At 37.5% G+C, this 18,114-nt stretch overlaps 4 protein-coding genes across 4 annotated transcripts; 2 read left to right on the top strand and 2 right to left on the bottom strand.

Moving 5' to 3' along the window:
- Positions 1-477: 477 nt before the first annotated feature.
- LOC311298935 (uncharacterized protein) lies at positions 478-2,648 on the top strand. The gene is made up of 8 exons (XM_084422264.1): positions 478-1,095; positions 1,205-1,294; positions 1,373-1,452; positions 1,547-1,662; positions 1,988-2,085; positions 2,172-2,240; positions 2,320-2,378; positions 2,465-2,648. The coding sequence occupies exons 1-8, from the start codon at positions 904-906 to the stop codon at positions 2,583-2,585; spliced, it is 825 nt and encodes a 274-aa protein (XP_084278390.1). The 5' UTR covers positions 478-903; the 3' UTR covers positions 2,586-2,648.
- Positions 2,557-4,731, bottom strand: asnsd1 (asparagine synthetase domain containing 1; the record flags this gene model as incomplete). Its single annotated transcript, XM_084422263.1, has 3 exons — positions 2,557-2,958; positions 3,054-3,235; positions 3,328-4,731. The coding sequence occupies 3 exons, from the start codon at positions 4,729-4,731 to the stop codon at positions 2,712-2,714; spliced, it is 1,833 nt and encodes a 610-aa protein (XP_084278389.1). The 3' UTR covers positions 2,557-2,711.
- asdurf (ASNSD1 upstream open reading frame) lies at positions 3,988-5,818 on the bottom strand. Its single transcript, XM_084422265.1, has 4 exons — positions 5,645-5,818; positions 5,439-5,492; positions 4,870-4,945; positions 3,988-4,784 (listed from the first exon to the last, which is right to left on the bottom strand). Exons 1-4 carry the CDS (start codon positions 5,720-5,722, stop codon positions 4,744-4,746), a joined length of 249 nt encoding a protein of 82 aa, XP_084278391.1. The 5' UTR covers positions 5,723-5,818; the 3' UTR covers positions 3,988-4,743.
- Positions 5,819-10,861: 5,043 nt separating this feature from the next.
- slc40a1 (solute carrier family 40 member 1) lies at positions 10,862-17,666 on the top strand. The gene is made up of 8 exons (XM_084420607.1): positions 10,862-11,228; positions 11,362-11,429; positions 11,961-12,120; positions 12,259-12,374; positions 13,096-13,222; positions 13,863-14,111; positions 14,570-15,190; positions 15,419-17,666. The coding sequence occupies exons 1-8, from the start codon at positions 11,195-11,197 to the stop codon at positions 15,730-15,732; spliced, it is 1,689 nt and encodes a 562-aa protein (XP_084276733.1). The 5' UTR covers positions 10,862-11,194; the 3' UTR covers positions 15,733-17,666.
- The last annotated feature ends 448 nt before the right edge of the window (positions 17,667-18,114 follow it).

The raw sequence follows: 18,114 nt of genomic DNA, 5'->3' as shown, positions 1-18,114 counted from the left end.
ACGGACATTTTGACATAATTGCGTGTGTTAATGCCATCTCTCTCATGTTCGTCCATCCTCGGATGCTGCTGTTCTTCTTCGCGCGATTTTTTCCCCCTAACTACTTCAGTGGAAATCCCGCCCTGCAGCCGATTCTAAAGATTTTATTGGTCATGTGAATCACAGTACTGATTGCCTACACCAAACACTGATCCCTAAACCTACCCGTCATTGTAACCTCAACCAATGAAATTAGCTGCAGGGCGGGATTTTCGCTTAACTGGTTTGCGCCCATTGGGATTTAAAAAAAAAAAATTATAGAAAGATTAAAAATACGGGAGAAATACGGGAAAATATTTAAACGGGATGATAGCGGGATAGCAATGTAAAATACGGGAGAATCCCGGGAAAAACGGGAGGGTTGACAGGTATGCCATAGACTGTAAAAAATATGCCTACGCGCACATATTTACGTCTACTGCATAAGTACGTCATGACGTAGCCTTAAATGAATCAATGAACCGGACTGTTCAAAAGATCCGATTCGCGTTTTTGTTTTGTTTTTTACTCTTGAATAAAGTGTACAGATTTAATATAGTATGCACCAATACAGAACAGGCATATCTAGAGAGTCCTCAGAGTAAACGACCCCTACCCTACTACCCTTTAGCGTCTCGTAACGTATTTAACATTTATGAGCTAAGTAGGCTAACCTTCGTGGATATGTGGACCGCTTTGATAAAGTTGTGAGGACCAGCACTGCGCATGTCTGGGTCTGAGTGACTGAGGAAACTACAGCAACCTTTGCCCAGTGAATGTTCCTGTCGAAAGCCCCAGAAAGTGTACAATTTTGCGACTTCATCGAACTTATTCAAAATCACATGCTGAAAAAAGAGCTGTTTTCACTTTCATTATCAGCTGACAATGAAAGCTGTTATTTTAGCTGCAGGTTATGGAACTAGACTGCAAAGGGATATCGAGAATGACACGACTGGGAATTTCAAGCATCTGGGCGGCATTGCCAAGCCGCTGCTTCCCGTCGGTCCATGTGCCCTTATCTCACACTGGGTTCAGGCACTGACCAAGACAGGATGTGTGGACACAGTTTATGTGGTTGTGAGTCCAAAATAACTGCTTAGTAAAAAATAAATAAACCTTGACCGTATTGAGCTTTGAAAGTAATAGTGTTTGACCTAAATAACAAATTGTATCATCTATTGCACAGACAAATGATCTTTACTTTGAAGCATTCCAGCAGTGGGCTCAAGAATTCCCCAATGTTAAAATCATAAACGATGGTACTAGAAGAAACGAGGTGAGCATACTGGAATGGAGCAATTTATGGATGTTCAATGTTGTTGTTTTTTTAACTCCCTTTCAATTGTCTCTGCAGGACAGACTTGGTGCTGTTGCCTGTCTTCAGTTGACAGTCAAATTGTGTGCTGTGGATGACCACTTACTAGTTATCGGAGGGTATGACCAGCTTCAGACTGAATAAGGCACTGTCTTTCAGGCAGTGTTTGAGATGGCTTTAAAAGAGAGACATTTTTATTTTTTTATTTTGCAGCGATACTTTATTCAAAGAGGATTTCAGCCTGAGGAAATTCACAGAGAGGTTCTTTGAAGTGCAAAATAAAGAAAAAGAGAGCAATTTAGTGCTGTCATACCAATGCAAAGATGAGGGTGAGCGTAAAAACAGAACAATGACCCAGTTTCACAGACAGGGCTTAGATAAAGCCAGGATTAGGCCTTAGTTTAATTAGGACATTTAAGTAGCTTTTATAAACATGCCTTAGAAAAAAAAACATTATTGGTGTGCATCTTGAGACAAAACAATGGCACTGACATATTTTAAGATATGTTAGTGGAGGTTGCTTTCAGTTAAAACATGCATTTTAGTCTGGTATTAAGCTTAAGCCTCGTCTGTGAAACCAGGGGATGTTTTTAACTTTGCTAAACATATGGTCACTGGTTTTTAAATCCATTATTATATCATTTCCACCTTCAGAAACATCCAAATATGGGATTCTGGAGTTGGATGAGGACCTTAAAGTACAGCGTATGAAAGAAAAACCTCTCTTAAGTGAAACAAGTTCACGTAATGCAGTATGTTTTCATTTGCGTTGGAAGACATTTCAGTACTGTTTATTTTTTACAAGCGATGTCTTTAATGCGTTTTCCTCGTTTTGCAGTGTCCTTGTTTTTACTTGTTTTCAAGAACCACCCTTCCTCTTTTGGACATGTTTCTTAATGAGAAGAAGGTACAGGTGATCTATATTTATTCAATTATTCTATAGTGTGTGTTTTTATTTTTATTTTATGTAACTCTTCTCCATACAGAATGCACCTATTGAAGAGCGGGACGCACCAGGGACCTTTCTGTCATGGCTCATATTAAGGTCACTTAAAGGCAGACTGTAGACAATAATAAGGCATTGTTTTTGCTTGCATTCAGTGATATTAATCATGCTTGGTTTAATTTTAGGAGGCCTGTGTACGTGCACAGGATATCTGGTCGATTTGATGTGGGGAATCTTGCATCATACATAGAATGTGACAAATACTTCAAGGACCAACTTCACAATCCAACTGTTTATTTAATGTAGTTCAAACATGTAATGACAATCAAACATGAAAACTACATTCAGAATAAAACTGTATCAGTACCACTTTTGAGTGAATTATTGTCACAATCTAGTTAAATTAGAAAGGACAATAGTCAGAGTATTAAATCAGGTGGTGACCAGCCTTTTGCACTTATCTGAGGCCTTTTCATGGCTATTTTCTAACTTGGCAATTCTAGAGCCAAACTGCATGGCTCTCTTAGGTAAGAGAGCAGAGAGTCCCAATCCTAACTCGACAGCTGCTAGCCTCAATAACAGCTTTTCTCCAACTCCTCTGGGTAAAGACAAGTCAGCCTTCTCTGACACCGGTAGTCCATTAAGGAAACTGACTACATCTTCGTCCAAGTATGGAAATCTGAGTTAAAAGAAATATACAGTATGTATTATGTGCAATACTATAGAATTTCTTTAATCTTAGATATTTCTTGAGCTGCAAAGTGTCCCTCTTGCCTGGCCTCTTTTCCATGGTCCCCAATGATTCGGTCATCCCTTCCCAGATTTCTCGAGGATATTCGTCCCAGCTCCATAGCCAGCTCTTTGACGAGTCCCTCTAGTCCAGAGCTCTTATACCGCACTCTGTGTCTGGAGTATCCCGCCAGCTGTTCATCTGCTCCGATGCCAGTCAAAATCACCTTTAAAAAGAGGAAAATCAACTTTAAGTCTTAACAATGACATCAATTTTCATATAGACATAATTCAAGTGCAAACAGAAAAACAAAGTAACCTTTGCTTCTGAAATATAAAGCTCTTCTTCAACACCCTCATTTATGATGCCAGTTCCTCTGGCAGCAAACCAGACGGCACATCCAAGGCTGTCATCCAGAACAGTGTCCAAAGGGTGAACCAAATGACGGATGCGTTTGTGTCGCATTTCTTGAAGCTCCTCTTGAGTCACGTTAATTTCGATAAAGTTCCACTGGCGGTTTGGACTGAGATTTTTTAGTTCTTGCACACCAGCTCTTCCAGTTATTCTGTCTGGCACATCAAAGCAGTTAAAGCTCTGCTGATCCGATTGAGTTTTATCAGCATCACAGTCTTTCTTCTTATTTTTCCCTTTCTTCAAAGACTTGGGAGGCACTTTTGGCTCTTGGATTTTGAAAGCAACATTGAGTAGGTCAATGGGTTTGTCTGCAGGAATATGCCTATCAGCAAGGGCAGCTAATACCATTGAATCAATTCCCCCAGAGAAAAGAATGGCAATACCAGCTTTTGTATAATTTAAGGGGACCGCCATTTCATCTTGAGCAGGTAGGTAACAAACTCTCTTACGGACAGCCTCGCTTAGAACATCAATGAGCGTGCTAACCATCGCTTTCTTTTGAGTGTTTGTTAGTAATTCTTTCAGAATTGCAACAGAGGTTTGAGAGGCATTCTGATCTTGTTCAGTTGTAAGTGATGAAATTGATGTATTCATTGGACAAACAGGGCAGGTCAGGTAAAGTCCAGAACTATTTGTGTTTACAGAGACAGATCTGGGTAGACTTTCGCATTTAAATTCCGAGCTTTCATTTGGCTTATCGCCATTGTGGAAAACCCATGGATAAAGATCAAAAACAAATGTCCCTAGGAATGAAGAGTCCGTTAGGTCAAACCTGTAAACTCCACTAGGTGGTACTTCCTGCCACTGAGATTGAATTTGATCTGCTGACTGGGAAGCAACAGATGCGAGTGTGAAAGATGCTCTTTCAGGATCAAATTTCCAAAGCAGACTTCTTCTTCCAAAAAAGTCCCTCCCAAACCAGATACAGTGCTCTGCTTTTTGGTAATAGATAAAGGCCCAGGGTCCTTTGAGTTGTGACAGTAAAAATATCACATCTGAGGCGCTCTGCGCCATTGACAGGTGATGGAGAACAACTTTGGTGTCATTATCTTCCTGCTCTACTCTCAGACCACCAAATACCTCTCCATTCCAGAGAAGCATGTTCCCGTTGTCATCTTGAAGAGGCTGAGGTGTCAGGCAACCCCTCATATGAAGCACATGTGCAGAGAAAAGGAGACTGCAGTCTGAGATTGTTACTGTAATGTCCCGGCTACAGTTGGGCCCTCTGTATTTGAGATTTTCATGCACACACTCCTCTAGTGGATCATGCGGTGTGGTCAAACTGACCACACAGCAGATCCCACACATGATCCCACGGAACTAAATATCTTGATATTCCTTCCTCATGTTATCAAGATCCTCTGTAAAAGGCAAGATGACAGTATTAGAAAGAACTCACAACAGTTGGTATTTATGATTTTATAAATTATTTATGATGAAACTTACTTTTACATGAGCTAAGACTCTCTCCTTTGTCTGCCAGGAAGAATATATTGCTGTTGGGTTGCTGTATGTACACTCTCTATAAGAATAAGGTTAGGATTACCAGAACATAATGATATTCTGGCAAAATCTGCATATATAATCCTAAAAATATGGGTAATCCTAAATCCTCTTCATTTAAATTTATGCCATAAAACCACTGACTTAGAGGTAAATGTTGATATTGTTTACATGTTAGTAAGTGGGTATATACAACAAATAAAGAGAGTATATATATATATATATATATATATATATATATATATACACTAATACTCCTTTTGTTACTTTTTTCAATAAGAAAATTGAAATCACTAAGGATTACGGACCAGAGACGAAAAGTGATTTTTTTTTTATTAACCATATAAGTTACAGTTAAAAAAAGCATATTTTTAAGCATATATGAACTTCTATAGGATGTGGAGATGAGTACTCTGCAGTTTGACTTATCTATAATTGAGTGACAGCATCTGCTACTCAAATGTAGCATGACCAAGCCTATATGATATGGGACAACATACATACATACATACCCTGTTTTTCTTCAAATTGCTCAACTCGTCGACTAAAATCTTTTGCTCTTTTATCTGTAAATAAATCGTTTGGTTTATTGGAAAAAAAGGTTTGTAAACAGTGATTAAAACCATAAATTACTTTATAACTGACAAATAACGTAAATTTATGATTATGTAGAGCTCTATATAACGTATAGGCTTTGCAAAATATTTTAATAGGAAACCTTATTGTTTAGCTCCTCTTTTTGTGCGAGCTCTTCTTGAGTCCCAGGTTCCGTTCGCTGTATGTTCTTAGAAGACATTTTATATAAAAAGTCAAAACGCTTCGTCTGATTTAAGGAAACATTTCCACATGCAAGTAGCTCGTTCGTCGAACACGAATGACGTATGCGGGGGGGTGCAGACAACGGCGCTTTAAAAGTGCGTCACGTAAGTGTTTACGAAATCATAATCCCCACAAAAATACCATTATGTTAAATTGAACTGTTTAAAGAGAATGAAAATAATGGTTTGACGGTAGCTGCAAGAGGCTGGAGCATTTGAACAAAGAAATGCGGATGAATGAGGATGATAGATGTAGTTTTTCATTACTGATAATGTGTCGAGATAGAATGTAGGCCTAACCATATATATTATATATATATATATATATAGCCTATATATATATATATTTTTTTTTTTTTGGGCGAATTGATTATCATTTGTATAACCACAATATTACTATAAATATCATGGTTAAACTATGGTTAGTGTTGCAAAATTATGGTTAATTTGTGGTTACCAATGGTTAGGAAGGTTTTTTTTTTTTTTTTTTTTTTTTTTTTTTTTTGTGAAATCAATCATGGCTTGTTTTCGTAAGGGTACATTTTCAAGAATAACAGCTCAGATTGGTCCAATCCAAACCCTGGATTTTACAATATATTTCAACATCTAGGGCAGTGACTCACTATCAGAGCAACCAGCAGCTGATACCTGTCTCAAACTGATATGATCTGATGCTGAAACATATCCTACCATACTTGAAGGAGAACAAAAAAGTATCATGATACCATAACTCTTGGTGTACATAACATCATATTATTAAAAAATATTTTTGTTGCCGTGATGTAGCTGAAGAGCTTTCTCAAGACATGTCAAAGCACATTGATTGCATTTTAAAGTCAAAGCTGACCGGCTTTTACTGTCTTACTCTAAAAACAATGGAGCCTCTTGATTTTCTTTCTCCCACAAAACTAAAGAGTTCAACAGCCAAAATCCTAAATCCTCAATCCTGATCTATGAGGTCACTGCTTGTGATGACAAAAGGTTGTTTTAACACATCCCTAATTGACCATAAGTCAATTTTATGCATCCAAATAGATTTTGTAATATTTCACACCCAGGGCAATGATCCACTAAGAGTTTTTCATCACCAGAACCTAGAACTGATATTATCTGATTCTATTCTATCTGATATCCTGCTGTACCATACAGGTAAAGAAAATGAACATTAACTCTTATGCAACGTCCAATTATCCCAAAAATGCTGTTGTCCTGTAACGAGAGCTTTGCTCTAAACATGTCAAAGCACATTGTTTGCATTTTAACCTTGACGGGGGGGAAAAGTTTAGTCAAAGCTGACCGGCTTTTACTGTCTTACTGTAAAAATGTGTTGAATCCAGGTAGTATGTATAGGGTACAATGGAGCCTTTTGATTTTTGAATAGCCAACAGCCACAATCCTAACTGCAGAATCCTGATTCATGAAGTCATCTCTTATGATGACAAAGGGTTTTGTAATAGGCTACTTTTAAAATGCACCTCCCTGAAATGATCACATGTATTGAGACAAAAGACTTTGTGAAAAAGACTGCATGTAACCAGATTTCTGAAATGTAATCCAGGGACATATCCTAGTTTAGTGGTTAAAATGTCACTGAAATCTCACTTGTTTATTATCTATGAATCAAGAAATGGGTACAATATATTTTTGGATGTTTTTATTTTTTTAATTGTTTTGGGTTTCTTATACTATTATAATTAATAACTATATTATGTTTTTGCAGGTCAAACTGACCCCAGATGGTTTTAATTCGTCAAAAATCACACTAAAAATAGTAAATAGTAACCATTGCATACAGATCAAAACAAAAGTATAACAAAATGATGACTTTACAAAAACAGATTTGCAAAAAATAAATATGAGATAAATAAAACTGTATTTAACAAATATTTTGACATTTTCTAAATGTATTTTCACAAACTGTTAATATGCTGTATACAGTAATTACAACTTTTTTTTTTTAGATGTTATTTTATGTTTGTGTTTATGGATAGTAGTACTATCCCTAACTGGGCTTATTATTTTGCACAGAACAAATCATGTGCTTTCTGCAAGAGTAATTGCTGAAAGTATAATTGTTTACTTTATTAATTTTTTATTAAAATTGAGGTGTACTTTCACCAAAGTGGCATAGGTATGTTGCAGTGTATTAACGTGCTGTAAAGACAGCTGGAGACCTGCCACCAAAAGCCGGGAAACTGTTCCCAGATTTATCTGGTCACCCTAATAAGACCCCTATAACTGCCTCTAGCTATGCTTTTTATCATTGTCCATCAGTGAAATATTTCCATATTGTTTTGTTGGGCTGGCAGACATAAACTTTATTTTAAGGTTTGAGTCACCGCAAGTGCACACTATACATGCACTTCATTTTTCAGATGAATAATGCATAATAATGAATAATAAGCAAGCAAGCACCTGGAAGTCATTTTAATCTGTTGTCTGTTGTTCTAAACATAGGATCTATTGGTTTTTGTAATCATTCCTATTTTTAATACCAGTTAGATCCCACTCTCCTGTTTCGTAAACTTCTAACCTCATTCATGACACAGAAAGCCTGCATTTACTGAATTACAGTGTTTGTGTTTGTGTTTGTGGTCCTGTTGATTGTGCATTAGCCCCTGTGCTGTATAGTTCTGTTGAAATGTGTGGTCACCCTTAAAAGGCTTAAGTGTTAAATCACGTGAACAGTGTTTACTTGTGTGTTTCCACCTCTAATATCACAAACACACTAGTTTGTTTGGGTTCAGTCTTGGTCATGGCAGCAATCCTATATTGATTCTAGACACCTGTGTAAAGTTTGGATCCTTATCAGCCCAAGAATTGCCAATGTCCAGGGTTAGTAAATGTATTGGGACAGTTGCTCAGCTGATTCGTCAGGTCAAAGAAAACCACGTTTAGTTGTAATTTGCTCAATTTAATCTAGCTATAGACGAGGTTCTTACCATAAAAACCATGAATAGAGCCCGAATATTGTTGTGCTGTGTTAAAAAATGTGTTGTTTGACAAGTGGGAAAGTCACCAGTGTCGGATTCTTTCATTCTACAGATGTAAAGGATATGAGCCAGCAAGTAAAGCACATATATGGTCTTATGAGACCAACAGAGTGGTGGAGCACAAAACCAAGTCTCTGATTTCCATGTCTCAGATTTCTGTGGATGGTTCCGTGTGCAACGTGACTCAGCTTTTGAGCCTTCTGTGAATGGGATGGGTTTCTAATCGTCAGACTTTTTAATCAGGCCCACAACCAGTGTTAGGTGTTGCTTTGTCATGCATAGGCTACTGCCAAATACTGCAGCAAACAAATATGAAAACCACTAACAAAGAGGTATAACAACACAATCCTCTCTGTTTGTTTTGTGATTAGACATATCATTGCATCACGTTATTATTTAAAAACAATCAAACCGAGCAAAGCATTACTTCACTTTTTATGCATTATCATGTCAAAAAAAAAAAAAAAAATTCATGAGATAAGAAAAACATGCTATTACTTTTGCCATGAGCTTCTGCGTCAGAAAGAAAGCATCTATGGTCCCATGAAGAACCTTTAACATCCATAGTACCTTTCCATTGCACAAAAGGTTATTTATAGTGAAAAGGAGTTCTTTAGAATAAAATGTTCTTCACACTAAGTAAACACATGTTTTTTTAAGAACTGTTCACTCAAAAGGTTCTTTGGGAAACCAAAAATGGTATAGCCATTTTAGCAAAAAGTGTATAGACAATTTTAATTGAAGCATGTCCACTGAGACTAAATTACTTTATAAATTAAAAAAGACTCGAGTTCCTCTCATGGTTAGGCAATAATTGGGTTGGAGAAGTGAGTGTGCAATAACTTTCAAGTGTGCAGAAAACAAAACATGTAGCTTTCCATGTAACATTTCACATTATGTTTATTTCTGTGCTGAAGCTGCTGCTGTGTTAGCACTGACCTGAATAGAATAAATCTGGATACTATTGGGAAGAGGCATATACTGCCAAACTGTTGGGAAATAGCTGTCAGTGATCCAAAGTGCAACCAAGAACAGTGAGAAAGAAAAATCTTCCAGTACTGATTGTGAAAATAAATCTATCTAGATTGATATTCGGTATATAAGACAAAGTGGACCCTGATTGTATGGAAACCCTACTAATTGGCAATAGTTTTTGGATTTCCATAAATCAGTAATGGCCATCAAGACTTGTGTTGTAGAATTACCCATTTGACCGAGTTTTACAGTACCATGCACCCTTAAGTCCTCAAATTCAACAGGTCACCCATCAAACTGTCATGGTGACATAGCCTAAAGAGATTGTTCATACTGATATGGGTTTTTTAATGGCCAATACCAATTTAATGGACATTGGTGCATCTAAACCTTGCTGTGGTAAATGCTTTACTGATTTGTTTGGCAGTAGGATGCTGTGTACAAAAAAGTTTAGACCTTAATAGTTCACCCAAAAATTCTGTTGTGATTTCCTCACCCTTATGTTTTCCCAAACCTGTATGAGTTTCTTTCTTCTGTTGAACACAAAAGAAGATCTTTTTTGAAGAATATTAGTAACCAAACAGTTGATGGTAGCCATCTTTTTCCAAATATGAAAATGCTGTCAACTGTCTGGTGACCGATATTCTTCAAAATATCTTCTTGAGGGTGAGGAAATGATGACAGAATTTATATTTTGGGGTGAACTATCTCTTTAAACACTTGACTGCAAGTAACTTGCCTAAATTAAGAATTTCCACCATTAATGCCCATTAAAAACATTTTGTGACAAGTTACAACATGCCCCGATGCCATCGTTATATTGTTGGCCCTTGCCTGTTTGTCCACTTCATATTTCAAATATGAGAATATTGAATTTTAACTTTGGAGGAAAGAATTCAAAACCATTTGAATTGATAAGGGGTTTAAAGTTTGTAATCATGTAGTCACTTATGGAGAGACAAACCCCTACAATAACATTTTTAGACTTGTTGATTACCGCAACGAGGCTATTTTAAAATAGCTATTTATTTTGCAGATTCATCTAGTGAATCAAAATCATGACATTGATCTGTTCAGATGAGCTTGTGTTATTAAATATGTTGCTGTGTCACGGAAACTAGTTCTGTTTTTGTTGAGCACAAAAGGGGCGGAGTGTATTTTCGCAGTATATATCAGCAGTCTGTCAGACGGGTCTTGTCTGTGGGATAAACACGGAGCTCGGCTGCATCCGTGAGCGCGGGTCTGGCCCTTTCGGGTGTTATATGTTTTTGCACATTTAGTTGTTCTAGAAAGGTTATTTCTCTCCAACTTCAGCTACAGTGTTGGCTAAGTTAGGAGAGGAGGGAAGGGAAATATTCGTGTTTTGCGCAGGAAATATTTGCATCGAGGATTTACTTTGTCCGTTTAACCCGAACCCTTACAAAAGAATCAAACGTTAACGCTTGACAAAACCGAACAAATACAATCGATATATAACACGCAATGGACAGCGCTGCATCTAAGAAACCTTGCTGTGGTAAGTGTTTACTGATTTGTTTGGCAGTAGCAATCTGTGATAAATGAAATGCGCCCTTTTGGCTTGACCAAAATAATAAATAAACCTTGCACTTGAATTATTCTCACTTTCTACATTTTCTCTGTCTCTTCAGAAAGAGTTCGCGAATTCTTCACGTCTGCAAAATTCCTCATTTACCTCGGACATTCTCTGTCAACATGGGTGAGTGATTTATTTGCATTAGGGTCTTTGTTTGACAGCTCTCGTTCTTCTTTTAACGTGTCAGTCACAGCAATAACAAAAATAGTTTTTATTATAAACATTTGTATTACATTTTATTGATTATTTATGAATATTTTAGAGTACTGTATTTGTTTGTCTTAAGTTCAGGGAAATTCAGCTTTACCTTTTTTCATAAAAACTTAATTTGTTATTTTAATGTTTATTTGAACTTAAAAAAAAAGAAAGAAAAAATTGGTTTTGATATTACTAAGAGATAATATCTACAATGACAGCAGAGTGACAGTTTGAAGATCATTAATTTTACTCCAAAACACACGTGTCTAATATATTCATTATTTTATTAATACTTTGTCTTATAGCCTATAAATGTGTTGATCCATATCAGCTAACATAAGCTGCAAAATACTACTGACAGTGACAACTAATTCTTTTGCATGAATCCCAGTGTACTAGTCTTATTTCAATCACAAAATTACGTTGACTGATGATCATTGTGTCATTATGTTACAGGGGGATCGGATGTGGAATTTTGCTGTGGCTGTGTTTTTGGTGGAGCTGTATGGCAATAGTTTACTCTTGACAGCCGTGTATGGACTGGTGGTTGCGGGGTCCGTCCTCTTACTGGGCGCTATTATTGGTGACTGGGTGGACAAAAACCCCAGACTGAAAGGTAAACATGGCAAAGCCCAAACCACAGAGCATGCAGGATTATTGTGAAACACAACACATTAATTACTCATTAATTATGCCCGTTATTCCAACATTTTTACTGAATGCAACTGAGTCTGGATTTCTTTCTTAATTTCAGTGGCGCAGACATCTTTGGTTGTCCAGAACAGTGCTGTCATTCTCTGCGGTATCCTTCTGATGGCTGTTTTCCAGTATAAAGAAAAACTTTCTACCATGTATGACGGATGGTTGCTGGTGAGTTTGATTCCTAGCAAAACTCTGACACTATTTATCTATCAGTATTCACAGAGTAAATAGTTCTTCGAAAGCCCACAGAACTAACCCATATTTATGCACAATAAAGAAAGTCATCATTTCCAAGAGCAGAACATTTTTGCTGCACTTTTGCCTCCAGTTTTGTTCTTACTCCATTTTTATGCATATTGTTTCACTCTGACTTGCTGTTTAGAATGTGTGGGGAAAAAAAGTTTATTTTTCATAGTTGGCAAAAATTATAAGAGGATATCCATAGTAATTTCAAGCTCCTTATCAATTTCTAACCTATATAGAAGATAATGGTGTCTAAAAAGAGGAAAAGCTCCCCTCTTTTTTTTGCACGGCCTCAATTTAAGTTCATGTAAGTGAAACACGACACCTTGGTAACAAAACGATGACATGCTGTCAGCAGAATCCAGGGATGTCACATGAGTAGAAAGCATGTTGCTTACTCAATATTAGTCCTTTGAGTCTGTTAAAAGACTGGAAAGCTTAACATATACAATAACAAACAAAACCTGCTGTTTGTCCCGTGTCACTGAGGTCGAGAACCCATATAGCAGACAAAATGTGGCTTGTTCAATGAACCGTTTTTTTGTTCTGGACTGTTCCTGAAAATTGACTTTAAGCTTTTTGTGGCAGTGTACTAAAACAATTAACAATATATTGGAGACAGTGACATGTTTTTTTGTCATTGCAGACATCATGCTACATTATGGTCATCAGCATTGCTAACATCGCTAACCTAGCCAGCACAGCTATGTCTATCACCATCCAGAGGGACTGGGTTGTGGTTGTAGCTGGAGATGATCGGAGCAATCTGGCAGGTCAGGACTTTTAATGTTTCACCTTCTTCAGCTTTATTTCAGTGGCCCCAAAAAGTATTTGGACACTTTTAGACACTAAGCCAAACTAAAGATATATGAATTTCATATATTTCAGAGTAAACACAGTTGTAGTTCATCACATGAACTAAGGACTTGTTCCACTAAGTTTAACAATAAAATAATTTTTCATTGTGTAAATTATTTAGCATTTGTATTTTTTTATTTTATTTAACGGAATGTGGCTTACGTGTCCAAATACTTTTTTTTTTTTGACCACTATACTGTCTGTAATAATCATATCACTTAGTCGTGAAAACTCATAAAACGCATTACAGCTCTTTCTCCATCAATCGTCTTATCTTCATAGAGTGCTTGCATCAGCTGTCATTCCTTATGACTCTCATTATAAACCCATCAATGAACCCAGTAACCTCCCAGAAATCCATGAAAGCATAGCTAACACATAGCTTTCTCATTACTGTGGAAAAAACTAAATAAACATAAAAAATATGTATATAATATATGCTTTCAATGTATATAATATATATTAAGCAGCACAACAGTTTTCAGAATATAGAAAATAAATCTCAGATTTTAACAGTTATTCTCTCTTTTGTTTTCTGTATTTCTATTTTGTCAGATATGAACGCAACTGTAAGAATAATTGACCAGTTAACCAACATTCTGGCTCCAATGCTTGTGGGCCAGATCATGTCATTCGGTTCCCATTTCATCGGCTGTGGTTTTATCTCGGGCTGGAACCTGTTCTCCATGTGCTTGGAGTACTTCCTGCTTTGGAAAGTTTATCAGAAGACTCCAGCGCTTGCCTTAAAATCAGGACAGAAGAACACTGATGACCAGGAGCTGAAGCATCTCAACAAACAAAAAGGTTTGTTATACTACCCAAACTCCTCTGCCACTTTTCACTTTTTTCTTTTTTTTTAAGCATTACAAACAAAACTTTGTGCAGAATCCTGTTACCTATGGATTTTTCCCATTACAAAAATGTAACATTCCTTAAAATTGTGACATCCAGGAAGTAAACAATTAATTTGATCAATAAGTTACTCAAACTATAGTGTTAACTGCACTTGCACTATAAACCTGCATATAAGGCAAATTATGAAACATCTTCACTTTGTTTTTTCTTCTTTTTTGAAGATTAAGCAACTTTTCACTGATCATTTGCTTTTTTTTAAAGTTCCAAATCCTATTTTGTACCCTATTTGTTGAAAGTGCCTTTCATTGTGCATTTTCTAAATGCTGACGCAAGGAGTGACATATCCAGTTATATCTATAGCTCTTTACTTAACTTTACTTTTGTGGCTTTCCTATTCACTGTTACAGAGATTGGAAATAGTGAAAGTCCAGTTGAAGGCTCCCAGCTGATGAATGAAACCGCTGAGGTGAAGAAGAAAACCAGTTGCTGCTACCAAATGACAGAGCCCATCCGTACCTTTAAGGATGGCTGGGTAGCCTACTACAATCAGTCCATCTTCTTTGCCGGCATGTCTCTGGCTTTCCTCTACATGACCGTTCTGGGCTTTGACTGCATCACCACTGGCTACGCGTACACTCAGGGCCTGAACGGCTCTGTGCTCAGTCTTCTCATGGGAGCCTCGGCTATATCTGGAATCTGTGGAACGGTGGGCTTCACCTGGATCAGAAAGAAGTGCGGCCTGATCAGAACCGGCTTCATCGCTGGAGTCATCCAACTATCTTGCCTCGTGCTCTGCGTGGCATCCGTCTTTGCTCCTGGCAGCCCTTTCGATCTCAGCGTCTCGCCCTTCGAAGAGGTCTTAAAACATCTGTTTGGAGACAGCGGCTCGCTGCGCGAGAGTCCTACTTTTGTTCCTACAATTGAATCACAGATTCAGACAAATGCCACTGTTTTTGAGGAAGCCCCCCAAGTGGAGTCCTACATGTCTGTCAGTCTTCTCTTCGCCGGTGTCATTGCTGCTAGAATTGGTAAGTAAATGAGCAACCAACAGGAAACAATAGAAATAGTTGTATTTAGTCCTCATTTTCCGTTATCTTCGAGAAGAGGAAAATGATATCCATATCTTTTTATCACCTGAAAGTTGTAAAGCCAACCTTTGAGACCAAATAACAAGAAGTCATGTTTGTGATAATTGTGTGCTGGCGCTCTTTTAATGTCACAGTATGTTTGAATTGTTTCTCTTAAATTGCTTTCAGGTCTTTGGTCCTTTGACTTGACCGTGACCCAACTGATCCAAGAGAATGTGATTGAGTCTGAGAGAGGAGTCATCAATGGTGTCCAGAACTCTATGAACTATCTACTTGATCTCCTGCACTTCATCATGGTCATCCTTGCACCAAATCCAGAGGCCTTCGGTCTTCTCGTGATCATCTCAGTTTCCTTCGTTGCAATGGGACATATGATGTATTTCAGGTTTGCCTATAAAACCCTCCGAAGTCGACTCTTCCTGTTCTGTTCGCCCGAGCAGAAGCCAGATCCCAATATTCCCTCACTTTCCAACTCTGTATAACTATTTAAAGAGACCGTAAGCCAATTTCTACTAGTTTTGCATGCTGTGTTCTTCGAGAACGTCATCAGGAACCCATTCCATCTCTTTTACTAACATGCATGCTTTTGCAGTGCTCGTGCACGAGTAAAAATTCTTCTCCATTAGCTAAAATAACAAAGAAGAGACGGAGCTCTCCTTAGCGTCGCTTAGAGATATGTATGTCAAAAAAGCATGCATTGCTTCCCTTGTTTTTTGTGTTCAAGGTGCTGTAAAAATGCCTGAGAAGTAATTGTAGTGGAAAACACACAAATGGGAACTATGGTTCTAATGCGATATACCATGCTTTAATAACTCCAAAGCAAAAATGGGCATATTTATTCTACTTTTACATATTTTATATATTGGTTTTTCGACTTTATGGTCGTAGTTAATCTTCAGACTAGGTATGTGAGTTTTGCAATGTGTTCTACTTAAGATAGAGTAGTTTTGTAATGTTTGCCCCTCAATGCTTTTTACAAGCCATGGTTAAAGTCTCTTTTATAGGTATTTGGAGTGTTCTAGTTATTCATTCAGTCATGCTTATATAATGCTTATATATTTATATACATGTAGTCAGTATTCTGTACCTCAGCTTCGGTGGTGCTATTATTACAACTCTTCTGGAAAGCAATGCAGACATATATATATATATATACAGTTTGTACATGTAACCAAAGTGGATTTTTTTTCACCATGTGGAAGTGAGGGAATTGCAGCCGTTTTCTTGTTAACATTCCGAATATTAGTGGTGTGAAATTTTTTGGGAGATTTAGGCCCTGATACACTCGCCCCATTGCAACTAGTTTTTAGCACTAGATTTATTTTGTTCTGTTTGATTAGAAAGTGATTTTTAGCACATAATTCTTGTTTTTGCAAAGATTGTTACACAAGCACTTTACGTGATTTACACTTTGTCCGTTACGAAATGAGTGCAACGAGACACTTCAGGTTTAAGGTATTTGCACACAATTGATTCCCTGCCACCAAAGTTCACAGTCAGGCAGGAATTTAGACATTTCCTCTTGCAGTTCTGCATCAAAACGGGAAGATTATCATATTTGCTTCAAAAAATAGCAACAGAAATGGGATTTTAGAACTCAAATCAGTTTTTACTGCCCTTTAAGGTGATGATGCCACACCTCAGTTTTTCCTTCATGCAAATCATATGCTGATCTAGATGTTCCATGGTACAAAGTAAACATTACAGACCTGCTTTTTTAGGCCTATGAGCCCACGCTTGCCACAAAAGCCACAATCACTCAGGCACTAACATCCTTTTGAAAACCACAGCTGGCTTGACATATAGTTGAGGTATTTTGTAAGTTGTGTAATATTGAGGTTGGACACCAGCGGGGCTCCACCATATGCACAGAAAAGAGAAGGGATCGAGTCCAATGTGGACGGCTGGTTTGAAGTGCAGCTGGTCACAAATGCAGGTGCCTAGTGAAGCCAATGATTTTTGACTTCACTTGTTAAGTAAGCATTTTTAATGTCTCATGAGGCCCTTGTGAACATACTGTCGGTCTTCATTGCGTCAGTGCATATTGTCTGTATTTCTGCGAATGTGAAGCCTTATTTACATCTGTAAAATGTGTTTATATTCTTGTGTTGACTACTATTTTTTGAATTCAGTTTTGTCCTATGTAATGCCACACAGATCACCGTACCCTTGACAATTACAAAATGAAACACTTGCAATAAATTGTTCTTTTAAAATCCAATTGAATGTAATGTAAGAACAAACATACATTATTCTTTGTAGGAGCATATTGATTCTGTTCCTGTTGTGCGTTATACTTGCAATAATTGTGGTTCACACTCCAATGCAGGGGGAATATACAACTTAAGACTTGTACTGCATCTCACTTCAATATAAACAGCATCACTCACTTCAAATAAACAGATTTGTATCCAAATGCAACATTTGAGTGGTTGAAATAAGTAGAGGGGGGAATTTTAAGACGTCGACTATGAACCCGCAGGAGCTGGAATACATGCAGCAGCAATTGTACACGGTCACATTCCTCAGAAGGGTTTGCTGCTAATTTTCTCTAAAAGGCCCTTTCAGACTTTCTTTGGTTAATGCACTGACTAAAAGCTGAGTTGAGCTTGGCTTGCATGAGAAGCAAAGACAAAGAACGACCTGATTACTTGCCAGCAACAAACGCAACGCCTCCCATTCTGGGTGGGCGGCAAATCATGCTGACCTGCCGGGTCTAGACCTAAAATTTGTATGCAACTGAGTAAACTTAGATGTTTCTCACTGTTGGTCCTAAAAACACAATCTAGACAGTCCCAAAAAAAAAAGAAGGCAGAATGTACTCAATATTAGTTAAAGCCTGAAGCAAAGTGGGAGCAAAGCTC

This window comes from Rutilus rutilus (assembly GCF_951802725.1).
Source record: "Rutilus rutilus genome assembly, chromosome: 10".
Lineage (NCBI taxonomy): Eukaryota > Metazoa > Chordata > Actinopteri > Cypriniformes > Leuciscidae > Rutilus > Rutilus rutilus.
This window is presented reverse-complemented; position numbering and strand designations above follow the sequence as displayed.